This window comes from Pimephales promelas, chromosome 8, assembly GCF_988280905.1.
Source record: "Pimephales promelas chromosome 8, fPimPro1.hap1.1, whole genome shotgun sequence".
Lineage (NCBI taxonomy): Eukaryota > Metazoa > Chordata > Actinopteri > Cypriniformes > Leuciscidae > Pimephales > Pimephales promelas.
Genome location: NC_142776.1, coordinates 10897196 through 10917450, shown reverse-complemented (window position 1 = coordinate 10917450; position 20255 = coordinate 10897196). Strand labels below are relative to the sequence as shown.

Sequence of the window (20255 nt, the reverse complement as noted above, 5' to 3'; positions counted from 1 at the left end):
ATGGCCCATCTTTGACCTGAACTTGTCAGCATTTTACTTCAGACAGATGTAGCCCAGTGTTAAGCTCAGAAAGCACGCCCTCAACTGTTCACACACTGTCTAAGGTTTAAAAGAGATAGTTCCCCCCAAAATTAAAATTCTGTCATCCTATCATTTATTTCTATCATTCATTTTTATAATTTACTTGTGTCGTTCCAAAAGTGAGTTTGGTACTTTCGTCTGTGGAACATCAAGAGAGATATTTTGAGAAATGTCTGTTTTTTGTCAATACAATAGAAGTCAATGGACTCTTTTGGCTCATAAAAGCATGGTCACATGTTGTTCAGACAGTTTTCTTTGGCGACATCCAGTCATTCCAAGTCATTCCAGCAATCCACAGGGACTGCAATTTCAGATGAGGGTGAAAGATTTCTCCATGCAGCTTTCATAGAACCCAAAGATTTCCACGATGCGAACAGAATCACGGAATCCAGTCAGAAAAAATGGAATTTACAGTAAAACCTGTCCCCCATATTGATAGTGGTTCCCTAATGCCTTGAAATTACAGGCATATATATTGTCGCAAGTTTATACTGGTGTGTCAACAGTGACATCCTATTTGTCAGACTAAAGGCGGGCCTACACGGTTTGAATTCTGATGGTCGGAAGATCGTATGTCCAGGCACACTTTACGAGCGAGTTTATCCGAAAATCGTACGGAGGCAGTGATGTACGACCTGCTGAATTCCGAAGAAATCGCACGAAGTTCTGCGCTAAAAACTCTCTCATAACTGCATATAAAATATTGATACAAGCCGTGATTATTTCAGCACCGGGAAACTGACGTCCAGTCACCCTTGTGTGTGTGTGTGTGTGTGTGTGTGAATGAATTAAAAAAACGTACTGTTTACGTTTACGGATTACGGTTTATATGTATATATATATAAAAAAAATTCAAGCTCTCTGAATGATTAATTAGCCGTTTAAACCACCTCATGTGAGTGTTTGCAATTAATTTTGCTCCGAGAAAGCTATCGCCGTGAACGGGGCTTGAGTGAGCTTGAGCGCGTTGTGAGTGAGTGTCAGATCCACATAATGGAAAGGTGACAGTATATGTTTTTTTGGTTAATGTCACAATTTAGGAAGTTATTAAAGTGGTTCGTAATATATTCATCTTATTTCCAAAACACAAGTTTTGAACTTGTGAATCATTTTGAATCATTCCTTTGTTTTTGTTAGTTTTTGCTTGTTTTTCATAGCAATATCTGGCAACATTGTTCTGTCGGCATTAATAAAAAAAGCTTAGGCTGTAGACAAACTGTAATTTCTTTTAGGAAGAAACAAACGTAATGATCATGATCGTGACGTGTTCGAATCTGTAAGAAATGCATAACACTATCAAAAACAATAGCATAATAGTAGATGTTTCAGAATGAAATATGCCAAATACTGGCCAGTAGGAACAAGGCAGATGCGGTTTAGTTAACCTTTCACAAAGTCATCGTAAAAACATTAATTGAAGCAGTGTTTCTAGTAGTCCACACCATTTTCATCTTTCTTCTGTGGATTTCCTCAGCTTCTGATTGGTCAAGTTCAGATCGACAAATCGGCTCATTCAACCGCACACACCTCACGAATGCAAGCCGACAGCTCCCGAACTTTTTATACATGCTTAAAAATTATCGGGAGGTCGAGAGGTGCTCGGCTCGTATCTTCCTCGCACACGATACGAGCCGCGACATGCCAGCATAACGATTTACATGCGATTTCTCGCGTGTAAAAAAATCATCTGCGAGCTCGTGAAACAGCAAAAAATTGCACCGTGTACGCCCGCCTTAATATAAACTGGGAATTCTAGTTTGAAAGAAGCAGCTCATAAGAGTAATTTGCTCATGAAACAGACTACAGTGGTCACACTATTTTATATATTATTTTGAGTGCAACCCAAAAAACTCAGCAGCAAGAGGATTTCAGTGACACTGACTGCAAATGCTCATTCTTGCTGGAGCTGGCGTGAAAGGGGTGCATGAAACACTGGTAATCACCCTAATGCATACAGGCTAGATGGCTAGAGCTTTTCAAAAGCCGCTTTCCGACCAAGTAGTTACAGGAACTTAGTTATAGGAACTGTCCACTTCAAAACAGTTCTAAGAACTACTCTCCCCCAAACTCGGTTTTGCTGCTTGCGTTCGCACTGGCCAAGCGGCTATAGGAACTGGTAGAACGCAAGCACGGCGACAATCTTACAATAAACCAGCATGGAGGAGGATATTGCAATGTTCCTGGTTCCTGTTCTGCCTTGCCGGGACCTTAATAACGGAGAATGAACGGCGGCGTTTAAAGATTATGCTTGAGTTCTGTACAGAGAAACACAGAAGACGAAGGCTCCAGCGTAATATGATATTAAGTAATATGATGGAAGAAGATAAAAGAGCAGAGCGCAGGAGGCAAACAAAACGACGGGTAAGTTTAGCTATTATTAGCAATTAGCTGGTTGAATGCGTTATGTTTGTCTTAATCCTCGTTGTAATGTTTTGCAAAAACACACAGCGTATGGCAGACAGCGCGCTACAAGATCCGTCCGGCATGACTTATAAGTTAAACCAATCAACGTAGACCTATAGGGAAAGGGAACTAAAAAAGTTCTCGCTCTAGACTAGGTACTGAAAGAGTTATAGGAACTACGGTCTGAGGAACTAAAAAATCCCCAATTTAGTCCGGTCGGAACACGAGAAAAAAAGGGTTATGGGAACGTTAGGTTCTGCAAAAGTCCCTCCGGTCGGAAGCAGCTAAAATCATAAGGTCCAATCTGACGACGACTTCCGTTCTAATTAGGCCGGTTCATGGCAAGAATAAGCTGCAAAATGTATAAGACCTTGGTGACTGTAAAACTTCTGGCTCCAGATGAATATAGATGAGACCAGATATAACCAAGCAATTTGGATCTCATACCAGAGAAATTACATACTCTCACTGTTCGGAAATGCAGCTTCATGAGAGAATTACACCATGACTGAATGATGATGGATGTCCTTGGGAGTTGTGACTTGCGCCAAGTGCGCCTTTGAGTGCTGTGAAATGGCTAATTGTTGCACGCTACCCGAGTCCCGACACATTCATTATTGGGCTTTGTGTGTTAGTTCCGCTTTCATAAATCCTAATTGAATCTTTGATGGAGCCTCATGCTGTCGATGTTGGGCTGCTCTGGCCTAGTTCTCCAAGTCCCCTCAGGATGCTTACATTGGCTGTGTGGGATTTTAATGATACAGCATGCACTCTTAAAGCTGCACGTTTATGAAGTGTGGGTGAAAGGAGGAAAGCTGAGCTATATAAAAGGACCTGATCTGGGTCAGGCCGTCAAAGACTCCAGGACAGCAACCCTGACGACATTATGCAGAATTATTGTAAATTGATGGACTTCCAGTAAACGTCTTTTTATCCCATTATTCACATGGTCATTTGCTGCCCAACACACAGAGTGGGTGGTGGAAGTCCGCTTCTGTAATCGGTCAGCTCACAGCGAGGGGGTGGGGGGTCCAGGCAGGTCATGGGAAACTGACTGCAAAGAATCAACGTTGAGTGAAATGAGACTCACCCTACATACACACATAAACAAATACATAAGAGCATTAAAGACACATGAGCCTCCCACAGGGCACACAGACACCTCTTCATTAGCCCACCTGCTGGAATACCTTGGCTGTTTCTTGATTTTTATGACTTTCATAAACTTGAAGATGTGATTGGTGTTTTGCTAACTGTAACGTAACTGTGCTTACTACACAATCAAATGCAGAAGAGATGGAAACTCGCGTCTGCTACTAGAGCTACTTTTGCTACAACAACAAAAAATACTTTTTTTAACAGTACCTTAATTTCTATTTATTGTATAGTTTTATGTATTGTTTAATGTCTACAAAAATCCCTATGTACAGGTACAAATGGCAAATAAAACTTCAATCAATAATGAACCACCAAGTCATTTTGGTATGGCGTTCCCAATTACCTTCTCTTTTTATTACCCCACAGGACAGCATGAAACACTACATTTTACTATTCGTTCATTCCTGTCTATGTGCTGCAGCTGCAAATATCACAATTCATTGCGTATGACTAGGGCTGCAACAAACGATTATTTTGATAATCGATTAATCTAACGATTATTAGAACGATTAATCGACTAATCGTCAATTATTTTGCCGGCTAATCAGTGAGTTGGGAACGATTATTCAGCTTTTTCAATTAATTAAAAAAATAGTGTTATGCATAATCTTACCATAATATAAAAAAAGAAAATCAGTTCGGCTTTTGAAATAGTTGTTTTAATTCACTTAGAGCCAACTAAACAGGTCATTCTCTTTAAGTTTTCAGATTTCAGTCCAACTCTAATCACATACAAATCCTCTCTAAGCATTGTTTAATAGGCCCACTGCTTTTTTTTTTTTTAGAACTTATGTCATTTACTTCAGGACACAAAGAATGGTAAAATATCAATCTGCAAACCATTATTATTAATATAAAATTACAATCTTTTTTTTAAATGACAATTGAGCTGACCGAGACGTTCTCATTCAACTTTTAATTTACAGTATGAAAAAGAAAGTAGTTGCCATGCTATTCTTCCTAACATCTCCTTTTGTAAGTCTTTATGATTATGCAACAAAATACAGGCAAGTGATAAGACTATAATACCTAATAGTGTTACAGTAATAAAAACAGCCCTGACTCCTAAGATCGATCAAGCTTACTGTAATTATATCATTATTGATAATATTATTACTATTATTAGTAGAATTGCATTCTCAAATATAGAGATTTACCGCTAGTTAGTTAGCTCCAGCTGGATAACACTCAATTCTCACCGGCTCCTCTTTAAGCAAGTTCCGCCTTGCATGTATTGCACATGACAGCATTGTTGGTTAAGTCTTGTGAAACTTTCCCAAACCTTGCTAGTTCGGATTCGTTTGCACTCCGTCACAATTTGCGCTGTTTTTTTCTTTTACCGCAATAGCATTTGTAAAGACCTGCATTACACTCTAGCGCCACAGCACCATAGTGGTCAAACTGCGATATTGCACGCCCTTACATTAGGTCAAGTGAGATCAAACGACTACTGGAGAACGACAATATTTGTCGTAATTTTTTTATTGTCGACAATGTCGACTCATCTACGCATATTCATCACTCACAACAAACAGGTCTTACCTTGTATTAATTCTTACGTCATTTAATTTGAAAAGCAATCAATCCAAAGGGGAGCTGCGATGTTGCACATCTGTCAAGAGGCTTGCTTGCTGTCTATTTATTTATTTGTCCTTTCATCTCCCCCAACCCCCACCCTCCCTAGCTTGCTACCATATGCATATAATATCCAAATTTGCAAGGTTAACTTGCATCTGGACTGGATGGACACTTTCATGCGCATTTTTTGATCCTGTCCGAATCTGTGATTTCCACAGATTGGTTTGTTGAGTCGTCGTGTGTTATATCAGATGGAATGTTGTTCTTTGTGTTGTTTACTGTAATATTTGTCTACACACAGGGGTTTTGTTACCTCCAGCGCTCATTACCCATTTCTTGAGAACTACAGCAAACTACGGCAACTCAAATAGCTCAAAATATACTAAAAAATATACATAATGATTTTCTTTAAAAGCTCTAGCAATGTCTTTTGTTATTGTTATTATCGAGGCTGCTCTACGCTTTCTAAATAACCATGCTTTTGACTTCCACAATGAAACCATCATCTAGCTAGCAAGTCTATTTAAATTGAAGAGGTGACACGGGGATGACAAGGGCTTTGGCTGTAATGGATCATCATCGGTCTGTCACTCCCATCACGTCTCCTGTGATGTTACGGATTGTCGTTTTGAATGAGTCTCAGTATCGTAGACACAGCTGTCATACCGCTGTGTTGATTGGTTCCATCTGTGCAACGCATGCCCATTAGAGGAAACAAATCAAATAAGTCCAATCTTATAAAAACAATATAAATAATATATGTGATTGGAACATCAAATGTACAATCAGTCCTTATTTTTTCTTTAACACCCAGTCAGTTGTGGCTAGCAGATTGTGTTAACCTTTCTCAGATTTTTGACACTGGCCTTTTGTGGGTCACCCAGCGGAATATATGAAGCAACCGCCACGACACCACCCCCCCCCCCCCCCCCCCCCCAAAGGCTCTTGGTTTCCTTCTATACTTCATCTGCTAGCTTATCAAAAAGTGCCAATAGAGACAATCCCCAAGGGTTATGCATATATGTTAGCATTAGTGTGTTTTTAGTATGGGTCTCTTGAGAAATTATAGACTGTTGTTGTCTGACATCAGTGAATAGATGATGGCAGCATAGCACCCATTGAAGATAGAAACATGAAGAACAATGAAAAATTCTTGAGCTGCCCAGCTAGACAACATTTTAAGACATTATATGCATACACTCAATGTGAAAACTTTTTCTAAAAGTAAGTTGTGTTGTTTGGACAACAAGCAAGGCAGTGTTACATGTATCCTTTTGAGGACAAGGCTCAAATTCATCCAATATGGTGGACAGGTTTAGACAAATGATTTGTGAATATGCTTATTTCATTGAATACTCAAGTGTTGCTATGGTGCAGCCACTTCTAGCATTTGTGTGCTCTTTGTTTATGTTAATCACATTGTTAGCATAGCAACATGCTAATTACACGGCAGTGGTTTTCTCAACTTTTTAATCTAGAAATCTCACTTTTTGGCTTCCCCATAACTTCCCCATACATAATATATATTTATATATATAATTTTTTTTTTCTTCAAGGCTGTGGGAATCCTGGTTGTTTGGTTATTTTAGCTTATTCTAAAGCTTGTTTTTAAAATAATTTCAGTCATGTTGAGGTTTTCTGATGCCTCTAGTGAACCCCGACCCTCTGGTTGATACGTGAGGCGACAGAGTGGGTATGTTTTTATTTATTTATTTATTTTTACCCTCTACCCCACCTTAAAATAACAAAAAATGAGCGTGTATTTCAAAAAGGAAAATAAATACATGTTTTTCATTAGTAAATTAACCTGTGGCTTTGACCGAGTCGAGAGAATCAGTGATTCAATGAGCTTTTATAAACATGCTTTAGAAAATCAAAACATTATTTGGGTGCTTTAGAGAAAGCAAAACTGACCTAGCATTATTTATCTTTTTTTCCGTAATAAAGCATGACCTGAATCTCTCCATACATCATTTTCCACAACACTTTTGTGCCTCGTTTCAAAGACAGGGATTATATTTTATATTAAGCCAGGATTAGGCATTAGTTTAATTAGGACATTTAAGTGGCTTTATAAATGTGCTTTAAAAAAAAAAAAAAAAAACACACTTTACTGTTGTGTATCTTATGGCAAAACTATGGCACTGACATATTTTAAGATATGCTAGTGCAAGTATCTTTCAGTTAACACAGCTCAAACCTGCATTTTAGTCTAGGAATAGGCTTAAGCCTCGTCTGTGAAACTGTGGAAGTTGGATTTGCAGGCTTATTTGCTGGTGTCTTAGATGTCCTCTGAGCGTTTGAGCCCACTGTGCACCTGCAGCCACTATTGTTCTGTTGTAATGTGAAACATGTCGTGCAGCTGAGCGTGGGGGCCGTGAAGGCATCATGGCCTCTAATTAACACATTGGATATTCGCTCTGCTGAAAAATAAAAAGACCTAAAATAAACACAAACATGTTTTGTTCTGTAGTGTAGTTGTAGAGTAGTATGTTCATTTTGGTTAAGTGTCAATGGAGAGGATTTTGTTCCACTTTGGTCTGTTTGACTGTGCTTTTCATCTGCCTTTTATATTGATCAGTGAGCCGCACGCCTTCTTGAACTGAAGTGCATGACCACATTTTTGATAATCTCTCTCTTTTTCTGTTTCAGATGCTTTTGTTAACAGTCAGGAATGGACGCTCAGTCGCGCAGTACCGGAGCTCAAAGTGGTGAGTCCTGTTACTGATGTTTAATGTTTGCTTTTAAAAAAAGAGCCTTTTATTTGCATCATTTAATTGTTATATTAAGTGTTGCATGCTCGTCACCTCAAAACGTCTTCTATCAGGTCAAATTCAGTGTTTCTTAGAAAATAAACTTGCTTAAGCACTTTTTTTACACCGTTTATTTGTTGGTTCACTTCACATATAATAGACATATAATGTATATGTATAGACATATAATGCATTCCCTTCAGTGTTATTTCCTCTACATCTCAAATTATGTCTTGCTTGATAACATTCTGGAAAATTATGAGGGTGAAAAATGACATTGTACCAGTTTTAAAATAAAATGTCTGACATGTCTTGCTGAGGTATAATCGTATAATTATAATTTAATGAATCCAAAAGTCCAACAAAAAATATTTTAATGCATTTTGCATAATTAAAAAAAGTACAGCTTGTTTGTAAAAACCATATTAAGTTACTTATTTACCTCAATTTTACTTTCTTTTAACATAGCATCTCATATTTAATCCTTGGAAAACAAGTACAATAACATTGTAAGGGTCAAAGTACTGCTTGATGTGGTGTTAATGACTCTACAAAACAAAAATTTTGGTTTCTTTTTATATTATATAAAAAGAAACCAAAATTGTTGTTTGTGCGATTAATCACAATTAATTTTTGCACAGCCCTAATATATATAGGGCTGTGCAAAAATTAATTGTGATTAATCGCATCCAAAATAAAAGTCTGTGTTTACATAATATATTTGTGTGTGCTGTATATAATTATTTTGTGTATATAAATACCTATGCATGCATGTATGTATTTAAGAATTATTTGCGCTCAAATTCTGTATATATATATATATATATATATAAATGCATAATCTATATTATATAAATATAAATATTTTATATATGAATAACACATTTTCTTAAATATATACATGCATGTGTGTGTATTTATATATACAAAATAATTATATACAGCACTCACAAATATATTATGTACACACAGCACACAGACTTTTATTTTGGATGCGATTAATCGCAATTAATTTTTGCACAGCCCTTATTTATATATATATATATATATATATATATTAGGGCTGTGCAAAAATTAATTGCGATTAATCGCATCCAAAATAAAAGTCTGTGTTTACATAATATATTTGTGTGTGCTGTATATAATTATTTTGTATATATAAATACACACACATGCATGCATATATTTAAGAAAATGTGTTATTCATATATAAAATATTTATATTTATATAATATAGATTATGTATTTATAAATATATACAGAATTTCAGCGCAAATAATTATTAAATATATACATGCATGCATAGGTATTTATATATACAAATTAATTATATACAGCACACACAAATATATAATGTAAACACAGACCTTTATTTTGGATGCGATTAATCGCAATTAACTTTTGCACAGCCCTAATATATATATATATATATATATATATATATATAATAGTTTCAGATTTCAAGGATAAAACAATTCAATGTATAGAGGTTATATGAAGAGAAGCAAACAATTGTAACAAAGGCTTGATAGTTTTAATGTGGTCTTCATATAACAAAAAGGATGAAAATAAAATCTATTAGTTCTAATTAAATTCAAACCACATTTGTTTTTAGAAACATTTATATGCTCAACACTCAGCAACGGTTATAAAACCATGTTAACCGTGTTTAGTCCCACAATCATCTGGAATCAACACATGGAATTAAGATTAGGACTATGTATATATCTGAGGCAGTTTATTTAAAAGCCAAAATATCACATAGTAAGGGACCCCTGATAATACTGTGTTTGTTTGTGTGCAGGGCATTGTGGGTAACTTGGCCAGTGGGAAGTCTGCACTGGTTCACCGGTATCTGACGGGGACTTATGTGCAGGAAGAAAGCCCTGAAGGTAGGCAGCTTCAAATGGTGAAATACGGTGACCTTCTTAGATTTTAAAATGCGATATTATTAAGTGTAGAGTACCCCCTTTGATTCTTTTGAAAGACTGTACTATGGCATACGTGCAATTCTGTTTTAAAGTTATGTGTAAATAGTTAATATTCCACAGTTTTTTTCAGTAGTACTGAGGCATAGGCTAGAGACCCTTCTTATTTCTGCTTTTATCTTTCTCCTTCTCTTATTCTCTCTCTCCCCGCACACCTGCTGTTAGTATGTTAGTATGAGGACTCTGCCATACTCCCAATGTATAATTGAGAACATTCAAGGCACGCCGCCAGACCACCACAATATGCTCTCTTCCCCGAGCGAGGATCTACTTTCAAAAGCTCCTCGTGTCAATATTTCATGTCCTTTATGACCGTTATTATGTAGTCATGTTAAACTGGCCTTTCAAATGGCTGCCTCACAAAGAAGGGTTTGTAGTTTAGGTATTCATTTTAAAAAATTCTGTAAAGATCGAAATTTGTTTAAGCAGCATTTAGTACAGTTGGGCTTAACTGCCTGAGGGTCTCGTAGAGAGCATGAGGTCACAGGAGAGGAAATTTGGTGGAGCGACAGGCACTAATCATGTCTCGTCCTCTCCTTTGCACTTCATCGTATAAAACTCAAGCCACTGCATACCAGCGGTCAACCAGGAAATCACCCTGCAAGAAGAAACCCTCAGAAATGTCAATTGCCTGTTTGCTGTAGTGGATTATAGGACAGAGTGCCAAAAGAAACTTATCGCGACATCAGAGACCGTTGAAGTGTGTGCCTAGTAAAGCTGAAGCGACAAGGTTGAATTTTTCACGTTTGATCCCGGCGCGTCATCTTTTGCTAGAAGTGCCGCTAAACTCAAATTTTTAGGTACGTTATGTCACATTTCCGCAACAGAAAACTGATTTGAATTTCCAAATTTAGATTCCAGTAAAACCCCTAAAATGTTTTCCTACTCTCCTTTTTTGAAGTTTCACTCTTCTGGGTTTAAAAATAGTGTTTCCTAGCTTTGGTAGAGTAACCCCAACCTCAAAACCACTAAATAGAGCTGGAGCAGATTTTTACAGAGCACTCTGCAAAGAAAAGCGGGCGGCCGCATGGGTTTTGCTCTGTCCCTCCCTTCTATCACACGTACTACATGAATAGACACATTCTCAGAACTCATTAAGAGATATTATCACAAGGCCAATTGTGTGACTGTGTGTGTATGTTTACACAAGAAGGAAGAAAATCTCTACAGGCTTTGTGGTCTCGACACAGACCCAGCCTTTACCATTTCAAAACCCAGCACCCCTTTATGGGTAAATAACTGAGTTTTTGCTTATGCCGCCACAATCATGTTTGATTTAGAAATGCAGCTCGGCTGGGATCAGCAGTTTGGTGCAATTGTGCAGACCAGTCCCTCTGGCTTGGGAAAAAAACAACACTTATATCAATGTAAAATATCAAATTTAGACGTTAGATCTTTTCCAAATGGGGTTTTACCCTGCAAACCATTAAATCTAGATAAATGGTTCACCTTCCTGAGTTATTTCTACTCTGCTTGCTTTATATTTTGTTAAATGGGTCAGTAGCAAATACAAATATTTAAAGAATCTAGCTTAAAACACATGTGCCAAGTTCTTAGAACCGTTTCAAGAAAGGTTTAAATTCAACTAGAAATGCCATGTTGCGTAACTTTTAAGTAAAAAGTAATATTTCCCTCACACCTTGAATGTATATAAATATCTTTAATGATTAATTCATAAATATCACATTTTCACAAATGACAACTTTTTTTGTTGAGGCAATAAAAAGGTAATTTTTTAGGAGACCTCCTGAGCTTGTCACACAGTCATGAAGGGCTATAGGGGGTCCTCAATTATTTAATTTCTGGTTTTGTTTGTTTTTTCCCCTGCATGTTGGTTGCACCACATTACTTTGATTTGGCACACAGAAGGTTTTTTTTTCAACAACTGCTTCACTGCTTTTCTCTAAGAAATAATAATAAAAGATTGTGCTAAACTAGAAATGATTTTATTCAAGAATTATATATTTTTTTCTTTATTATATCAGGACAGTTGTATCATCCTGAAACTTTCACCACGTTCACTGTCAGTCAAATCCGATTTTTTTGTGCAAATCAGATTTATCAAGTGTGAACGGACAAAATAAATGCTTTTCAAACTACATTCATATGTGGTTTGAAATCCTATTCAAATCACATTTCTGGAAATCCGTTTCAGTCTGACTGCTCTGTTCGGATTTCGCGTGGATTATGTGACTGTCTCATGACACGTAAAACGTAAACGTCAGACGTTTTTATAGGAAACATGAGCTGCAGAAATGCCGGACGAGCATAAAATTACAATATAACACATATAATAAGACATTTTTGGAAAACGATGGAGACGACAGCACGAAATAAAGCCTCCAACGTTTCTTTCAACGCAGCGGCTTCACACTGTCATGTTGTAAATAAGACAACGTCTTTATTGCAACCCGTCAATGTTCCGGTTGTTGTTTTTAGCGTATACCTACCAAACGCAAAGTCATTTCCATATAAATCAATGCAGATATTCTGGAAAGTAATAAGACACACATCAGATCTGAACAGTTGCGACACACTGTGGACACTCAATCATTTAGACCAGATTCCAATCACACAAATATTTGAATGAGTGAATTGTAATGTATTTTTGAATGAACTAATAGATTGCGAGTTGCGTCATTGACCTCAATGCTCAGCTGGCATGCATTACATGAGCGTGTGCGATAGTATGTGCCCCTTTCAGCTATTTTGACCCGACTGTGTCCTCAGGACAGGCGTGTTTGATCTGTTCAGATACACACATACTCACAGCAGCCCCTTGACATTAGATAAGATTGTGATGAATGAATGAAAGTTATGCTTCTCTCTCTCTCTCTCTCTCTCTCTCTCTCTTTCATTCTCTCTTTGTCCTGCTGTGTTTAATTTCTTAACTGTGACTGTGCATGTTTAGCTTGGCTGCTTTTTGATTTGAGTTTATTCTCTCTTTCCTTGGTCTCTTCTTTACCTAGCTGACGTGGACGCAGGTAACTATTTGCTCTTTTTCAACGTCTGATATGTTCTTTTTGGGGAAGGTCTTTTCTAGTGCAAGAGAATTGAACGGGTGGACTCTCCCCTCTGTGGCTTGTATAACAGCACATTCTTGGTCATGTTTCCATTTCGATGCATTGTGTTGCTCACAAACTATCTGCATCATATTTAAAGTCTAGAAGTAGAGATGTATCGATTCCACGCGGCCTCCCTTTACTCGGCACAAAGCTTTAAAGCGGTCAAGCCACAGAACAGGAGATTCCACTCCTCTAATGATGCCACTGTAGTTTTGCCGTCTTCCATTTCATTCATTTCCTTAATGAACCACCAATGTCACCACTGCACTAAGCGTTTATGGGTCACTGTACGTCAAGACTGGATGTCAAACTGTTGTTGCACTGTGTGTTCTGTCAAAAACTGTTCTTTTCACGCGAGTTTGTCAAGATGAGCTATGAAACTCAAGTGTGTTTTTACTCAACTGAAGTCAACTCCATGAAGAAAGAACCCAGAGTGTAATTAACCGATGGGTGTGTATCTTTCACTCACTGTGCACTTCTCTCTCGCTCTATATTTTCAACAAATATAAAAATAACTGGGTCCAGACTATATGCTGAGTATTAGCTGTCCTGACGCTGGTCCTCTTCCTCTTCCTTTATAGCACAAACAGGCAAACGTGTCATTACGGAAAAGCTTGCCGTCTCCTCCAGCCGTACCGCCATACACAAACAGACTTACCCAATCTTCTTTTTCAACCTGCCGACTTTTGTAAAGCGCATGAACTTTGGCTTTCATATTATTGCCCACCAGAAGAGCAGAGTTTAAATAATTTATATAGACAGAGGGAAAATGGAAACAGAGACTATAACTGTATTTTGATTATTTTCTCTTTAGTGTAATAACTTTTATCTTTTTTTAGAGATAATGATTATTTGCTGCTGTCTTGATTTACTGATATGCAGCACTGATACTTAATAATAATTTTCATTAACATCGTTTTATTTATTTTTTTGGTGCAGTTATTCAAACTTTTTTCCCCAACTATGATCTCATTGCCAAGACCCCCTACTAAAAAACACATTCTTTTATACTGTGTGTGGTAAAATAGTGTGATATTAAGACAAGATTTTGTTTCAGAATAAAAATAATTTGCATTGCCAGACCGATATATCGGCCGGCCGATATTATCAGCCGATATTAGGCATTTTCCAAAATATCGGTAACGGCGGTTATAATGGCTGATAAATGAATATTTAAAAAATAAAATAAAAACGGACGAAACGTGCTTCAATCATCTCTCCTTGACCTGTTATATTGAAAATTTATGTTTTACAATTTGCAGTATGATGTTATCTATTGTTAAATTGTGGCTCATCATAGACTAGCTTACCACAAAGCTAGCTAATGCCACTATCATCAGTGGAAGACCACGAACGTTAACATTAATGAGCTTGGAAACCAAAATGAACTTTTTCTGCCCAAATAAAGTAATGATTACTGTATTTATAACTAGCATGTCTCTAGTTACAGTCTAGTTACCTGCATTGTAAAATGTAAGTAATACCAACCCGATCTCACGACCAAGTCGTACGAATTCGACGAATGATTAAAAAGTGGCTAATTCGTAACAATTCATACGACCTCACTGGTACGAATTAATACGATTTTGCTAAATCGTACATATTTTACGAGTTGGCCAATTCGTATGAATTCGTACGAATGACCTACCCCTTAGCCCGCCCCTAAACCTAACCATCACGTGGGTTTAGACAAATCGTACGTATTAGTATGAGTGAGGTCGTACGAATTAGTACGAATTAGCCACTTTTTAATCATGCGTCGAATTCGTACGAATTGGTCGTGAGATAGTGTTGGTAATACTTACGAGGAGTGAACATTTAGACATAGAGAAAAAGTATCAAGCGTATCTTGTGCAGAAAAGTTAGCTTTTCTTTTACACGTGTGTGAAATCCAACAATATTTAACAACAAAAAAATATCGGCCGATATATCGGATTTTAAACCCCCCAAATATTTGTATCGTATCGGCCTTCAAAATCCTTTATCGGTCGGGCTCTAATTGATACATTTGATGCCAGAATAAATTATAAAAAAATATTATCTAGATAATGTGGTTGGTACATACAGTATATACACACATTTAAAATAATTATTAAAATGTATTTGTATAGTACTTCTTTCTTCTGAAATGTTCCCCTTGTAGCCTACTGTGACCCCCACCCAGTGAATAATCCTTAGCTTAGAACAGGGTTTCTCAAAGTGTGCCAGATGTTTTGAGCGGAGTTTAAAGAAGTCATGAATAAAAAATTGAGAACCACTGGCTAAGAACAATAGAAATATACCATTTCTTTAACATATCACTTTTGTCTAAAATAAAATCACAAATTTATTGACAATTTGACGTCATTACTGCTTTTAAATTATTTATTTTACTTGAGAACACCACTGTTCCCCGTTAGACCTGATTAAAAATATACTCCAACAATGCAATTTGGGTAAAATGTGGACAAACCCAAAGGTTGGGTTAAAAATGTAATTTCAAATTTTCAAACATTCACTTTCAACTGTACATTTTTTAAAATTGCATTTTTAACCCAACATTTGGGTTTGTCCATGTTTTACCCAAATTTGGGTTCAAACAACCCAGCATTTTTTTTTTAAAGTAAAATAGTATACATATTTAAAAGGGTAAACCAGTTAATGGTCCATCTCAAATCTCTCTGTGTATGATTGATGGTCTTTGCTGGTTATCGTGGTGATGCAATTGGAGGTCCGAGGTGAAGGGTGAAAGTTTAATAGAGAATAGTCGAGTGGTCATATCTCCAGATGACCATGGAATGTCCTGGATACGAAGTGAGAGTGAGGCTCTCTCAGGCCTTCGGTACACAAGCCGATTAGCCACGTAGAGCTGTGATAAGGTTAAGGTTAGACCCTCTAACATCTCCAGGAATCCCCTCTGATCCTATTATGTTTTAGCAAACCAACCAACAGTCACCCTCAACTCTTCCCCTTACACTCTGTCACACTCTGTCCTCTGATCTCTGACCCCGTCTCACCTCAGATGCGACGTTTTGACCTTTAACATTCTCTCTCGTCAGACTGGATGTTTGAAAACAAATTGTTTTAGCTGACACCTAATTTACTCCATGGGTTCAAATACTTTTTTTTGGCTGAACCCTGTGGGCAGAAAACTTCAGCTATGCATTTCAGGCACAACGGTGTTTGTACAGGCTGCATATTATATTGTGAGGAAAAACTCATGTTAATAAGGTTTTGACCAGTGGTTCTCAACTTTTTTTTTTTTTTAGTTGGCCACCACAATTGTCCATTGTCCAAGACAATATTCAAAGGCTCCTCATTCAAGATACAGTGTGATATTTTCCGCTGGTATATTCTGCTGAATTGACCACAAAGCTGCTTTTTTCAAAATGTTTCTTTTATTAACTTAACAGAAACTTGGATTGTTAATATATTACATTAATGAACCACATTTTTTTCTTCTGAGGGGAAAATTAACCACAAGTTGTTGGGTGGAAAATACTAGTGATAAAAAGAAATTGGTTAATTGAATTTTAAATAAATTTATTTCAATAATTTTAATTGAATGAATGTCTGAATAGAATTCTGGGATTGAATTAATATATATTTAACATTGTTAAGGAAATACTTGGTAATACAAAGCAATTTCGTTTCTAAATTTAGATGATTTCTCTAAGAATTTCTATTTAAACAATTTTGAAGGTGTTTTTACACTAACTTTTATGTCTCTTTAGAGGTGGCATAAATGCAATCCAGTAATGGGCTTTATCTATATAATTAATATCTGTATTAAACAAAAATAAATAAATAAATAATAAAATAAAAAAAATAAAAACTACTGTAAAAATTCACAAGTGTGTCTACGCATTAGCCGTTTCTCAATATACGTTCTCGTACGTCATCGACCGTCGATGTACTCATCCTGCACTCAACTACAGAGAATGCAGGGAAGTAACCGGATGTGTTCTACCCTGAGAGAATCAAACGTTCTCACTCGAGATTCCCTCTGAAAAATTGCAAACACGTGACAGCTTGTGAAAATAAACGCATGTCTTTTTGATTGGCATAATTTCAATAAAGTTCTAAAGACCAGTAGAAAGTCTTCAGTACTTATTAGCTGGCATGTTTACAAGAATCTTGAGGTTAATAAAGCCTAACCATTATATATATACAGTTCAAACTCATTTACACATACTCATGTAAAACAAAAAGCTATCAAGTAATAATTCAATATTTGAATATGCCATCTGTGATGTCCTGATTAATTTATTGTGCATTGGATGGTACTGCCTATTACATCCCAAACAGTCCGTTCACAGCACATCTCAGTCCTCACAAAGATTCATTCTGTGTCCTCGTGTCCTCCAGAGTTCGTTCTTTCAAGGTAGGCTGGCAAGACCGGTCTCCACAAGAGCGCAAGTCTGTTCTTTACATTCTTAGATTTGAGAAACAGCCACTGTCCTATGAACAACCAGTACACAAGTAAGCACATTTTACGAGCGTGAACCACAACATGACAGAGTATGTTCTATGCGGTGTGTTTTTGATTCAATAATTTGGCCAAGCTTGTACAGAATCAGCTCTTTGGGAATAAAAAAAAGAGTGTTTCTGGATGAATATAAAAAATTGAATCATATACAGGAATACCAAAACTTTGCGGTTTTCACAGGAATAATATAATTATAATGAAGAGAATATGCAAAAAAGCAGTGTAGCGCATGATTACAGTACTCGCTTTTTGAATATTAACGCTGATTTATAGATCAAATTATTTACCCAATAAAGTAATTAGAAAATAACCAGATACACACACCCTTCTCCGTTTCCATGTCAATCAACAGTCCACCAATCATCTCATTTTAGAAGTAGTAAATGTATTCGCATCATCAGGCTCTTTGCATTGATTGGCTGCTTCTGTTGGACAGGAGGGCGTTTTAAAAAGGAGATCGTGGTGGATGGACAAAGTTACCTCCTCTTAATCCGGGATGAAGGGGGACCTCCGGAGGCTCAGGTAGGAAGTACAGCGGATGTTCTGATTCACAATGTTGTGCCTGAACTGTGGATGGCGTAGCTAAAACAATAGATTAATTTAAAATTTACAGATCCGTTTGAGTGGAAACCATGATGTAAAATGGTTTACATGAGGTTGATCAAGTTTATTTAGACCAACTGATTTTCTGTTAGTCATAAAATGTAAACAGGAAGTCACTTTGCTGTTTTCTCATGGTCTGTGAAATATGAATTTCATGTTGCGTCTCAATCCACTTCCTAGTTCAGTAAGTGCACTGAAGACTTTTAATCATATAAATCCTGTGAGCATTGGTTGCTCTATGGATTCACTTACCCGAAATGTTAAGTCTCTCAAAAAGTATGAAGACAATTTGACAAAACCTAATTTTCTGTCCTTAAAGGGTAAGATGATATTTTTCATCTATCCGCAAAATAAATAAAACTGTGTGAATTATCATTTTAATATGTTTAGTGTTCATGTTAATTTTAGTTTAAATTGTTTATGTCATGATGTGCTTTTCAGCTTCCTGTTAATAATTGTAATGCTTAAGTTTACTGCTAAGGCAACATTTATAATATTCGTTTTCCCATCTAATATTTTTATTTGGCATAATGGCAATGTTGTTGATAATTGATAAATACCCTCCTGTAATTTAATGTACGGTTTTTGATAATTTCATAGGTAATATAGTCATCTGTGTCCCAATGTGTAGTGGTTCAAAGCCCTTGCTAGTACAAAATGTTCACATTCCCAATAATCACATTGCAGGGAATGAGACGCAGCCTACGATTCTGTGATGAAATATAAGTGCTGCCTATTTTTAACTGTTACTTGAAGAATATTTCTCTCTCACTTTCTAAATTGTTCCCACTCTCTCAATCATTCTCTCTCAGTTTGCATTGTGGGTGGATGCGGTGATATTTGTGTTCAGTCTGGAAGATGAGATCAGCTTTCAGACTGTCTACCACTACTATAGTCGCATGGCCAACTTCCGCAACACAGCAGAGGTGCCCCTGGTGCTTGTGGGAACTCAGGGTAAGTGCAGGCACACTAGAAGTGAAAGAGTTTATCATTTTAGATTATTTTTAAAAAAAATTTATAGATATGCTACCACTCAAAAGTTAAGGTTTTTTGTTTTTTAGGGGGGAAAGTCACTCATGCTCACCAAGACAAGCATGTATTTAATCAAAAATACATCAAAAACATCAAAAATACATTTGTGTTTAACATTTAATTTAAAGAATACAAATATTCTATAATGAGTAAATCATGAATCCATTTTCTATGTTTTTGTCCTATCCTGAGTCACTAGAATAAGTACATACAAAGAATAGAATACACCTAGAATAAGTGTTTTATATTCTGCCTGTCTCGTCGTAGACATAAACAGAGAAAAGTAAGTCCGGCTACAATGTTCTCCCGCAAGACGCATGTAGTTCTGTTTATTAACCGCTATAGCGCCAAAAGTTACGGACTGCACCTTTAAGATATTTTAAAACAATATAGTATCATGTGATGTAGGTAGGGATGTAACCAAAGCCGAATTCAGAAATAATTTAAAGTATTCTACGGATTATATAGTTCCACAATTATATAGTTGGGTAATTATATTGTATATAATTTGCGGGCATCAGGGAGCCACTAGTAAATTGCTTTTAAAGGGATAGTTCACCCACAAATGAAAATTCTTTCGTCATTTACTCACCCACAAGTTGTTCCAAACGTCTATGTGTTTATTTGTTCTGCTGAACACAAAGGAAGATATTTGGAAGAATGTTTTAATCAAACAGATCTCAATCCCCATTGACCCCATTTTCCATAGTAGGAAAAAATACATACAATGGTAGTCAATGGGGATTGAGATCTGTTTAAAACATTCTTCCAAATTTTTTCCTTTGTGTACAGCAGAGCAAATAAACACATAGAGGTTTGGAACAACTTGAGGGTGAGTAAACAAATGCACAGTAGCTTCTTACTTTTGCTTTTGAATTCGTGATCTCGTGTACTCTGTTTATAGTGAGCGGCGACACTGACCACACATTTTACAAGATCAGATATTTGTCAATGACACTCACGATCTGTTGCTCACCTAATCCTCCGACATGGTCTTGTCAGCCATTTGACCTTACTATCTTCAAGTGAAATCTGATGTACTGTAATGTATCCGATTACTGCAGTAAGCCTAATCGTGTCCCTCTAGTAGCTCCATATTCATTTTCTGTGCCTTTCCGAATTTGGT

At 36.7% G+C, this 20255-nt stretch overlaps 1 protein-coding gene across 2 annotated transcripts in view; it reads left to right on the top strand.

Moving 5' to 3' along the window:
• agap1 (ArfGAP with GTPase domain, ankyrin repeat and PH domain 1) overlaps positions 1-20255 on the top strand; it is a 163641-nt gene that overhangs the window by 41643 nt on the left and 101743 nt on the right. Inside the window, exons 2-6 of one of the 2 annotated variants that reach the window (XM_089133926.1) lie at positions 7873-7931; positions 9778-9865; positions 12931-12945; positions 17931-18016; positions 18910-19051. In XM_089133926.1, coding sequence (XP_088990052.1) covers positions 7873-7931; positions 9778-9865; positions 12931-12945; positions 17931-18016; positions 18910-19051 — 390 coding nt within the window. The remainder of the gene's footprint in view (positions 1-7872; positions 7932-9777; positions 9866-12930; positions 12946-17930; positions 18017-18909; positions 19052-20255) is intronic. The other variant, XM_089133927.1, reaches the window with a different exon arrangement.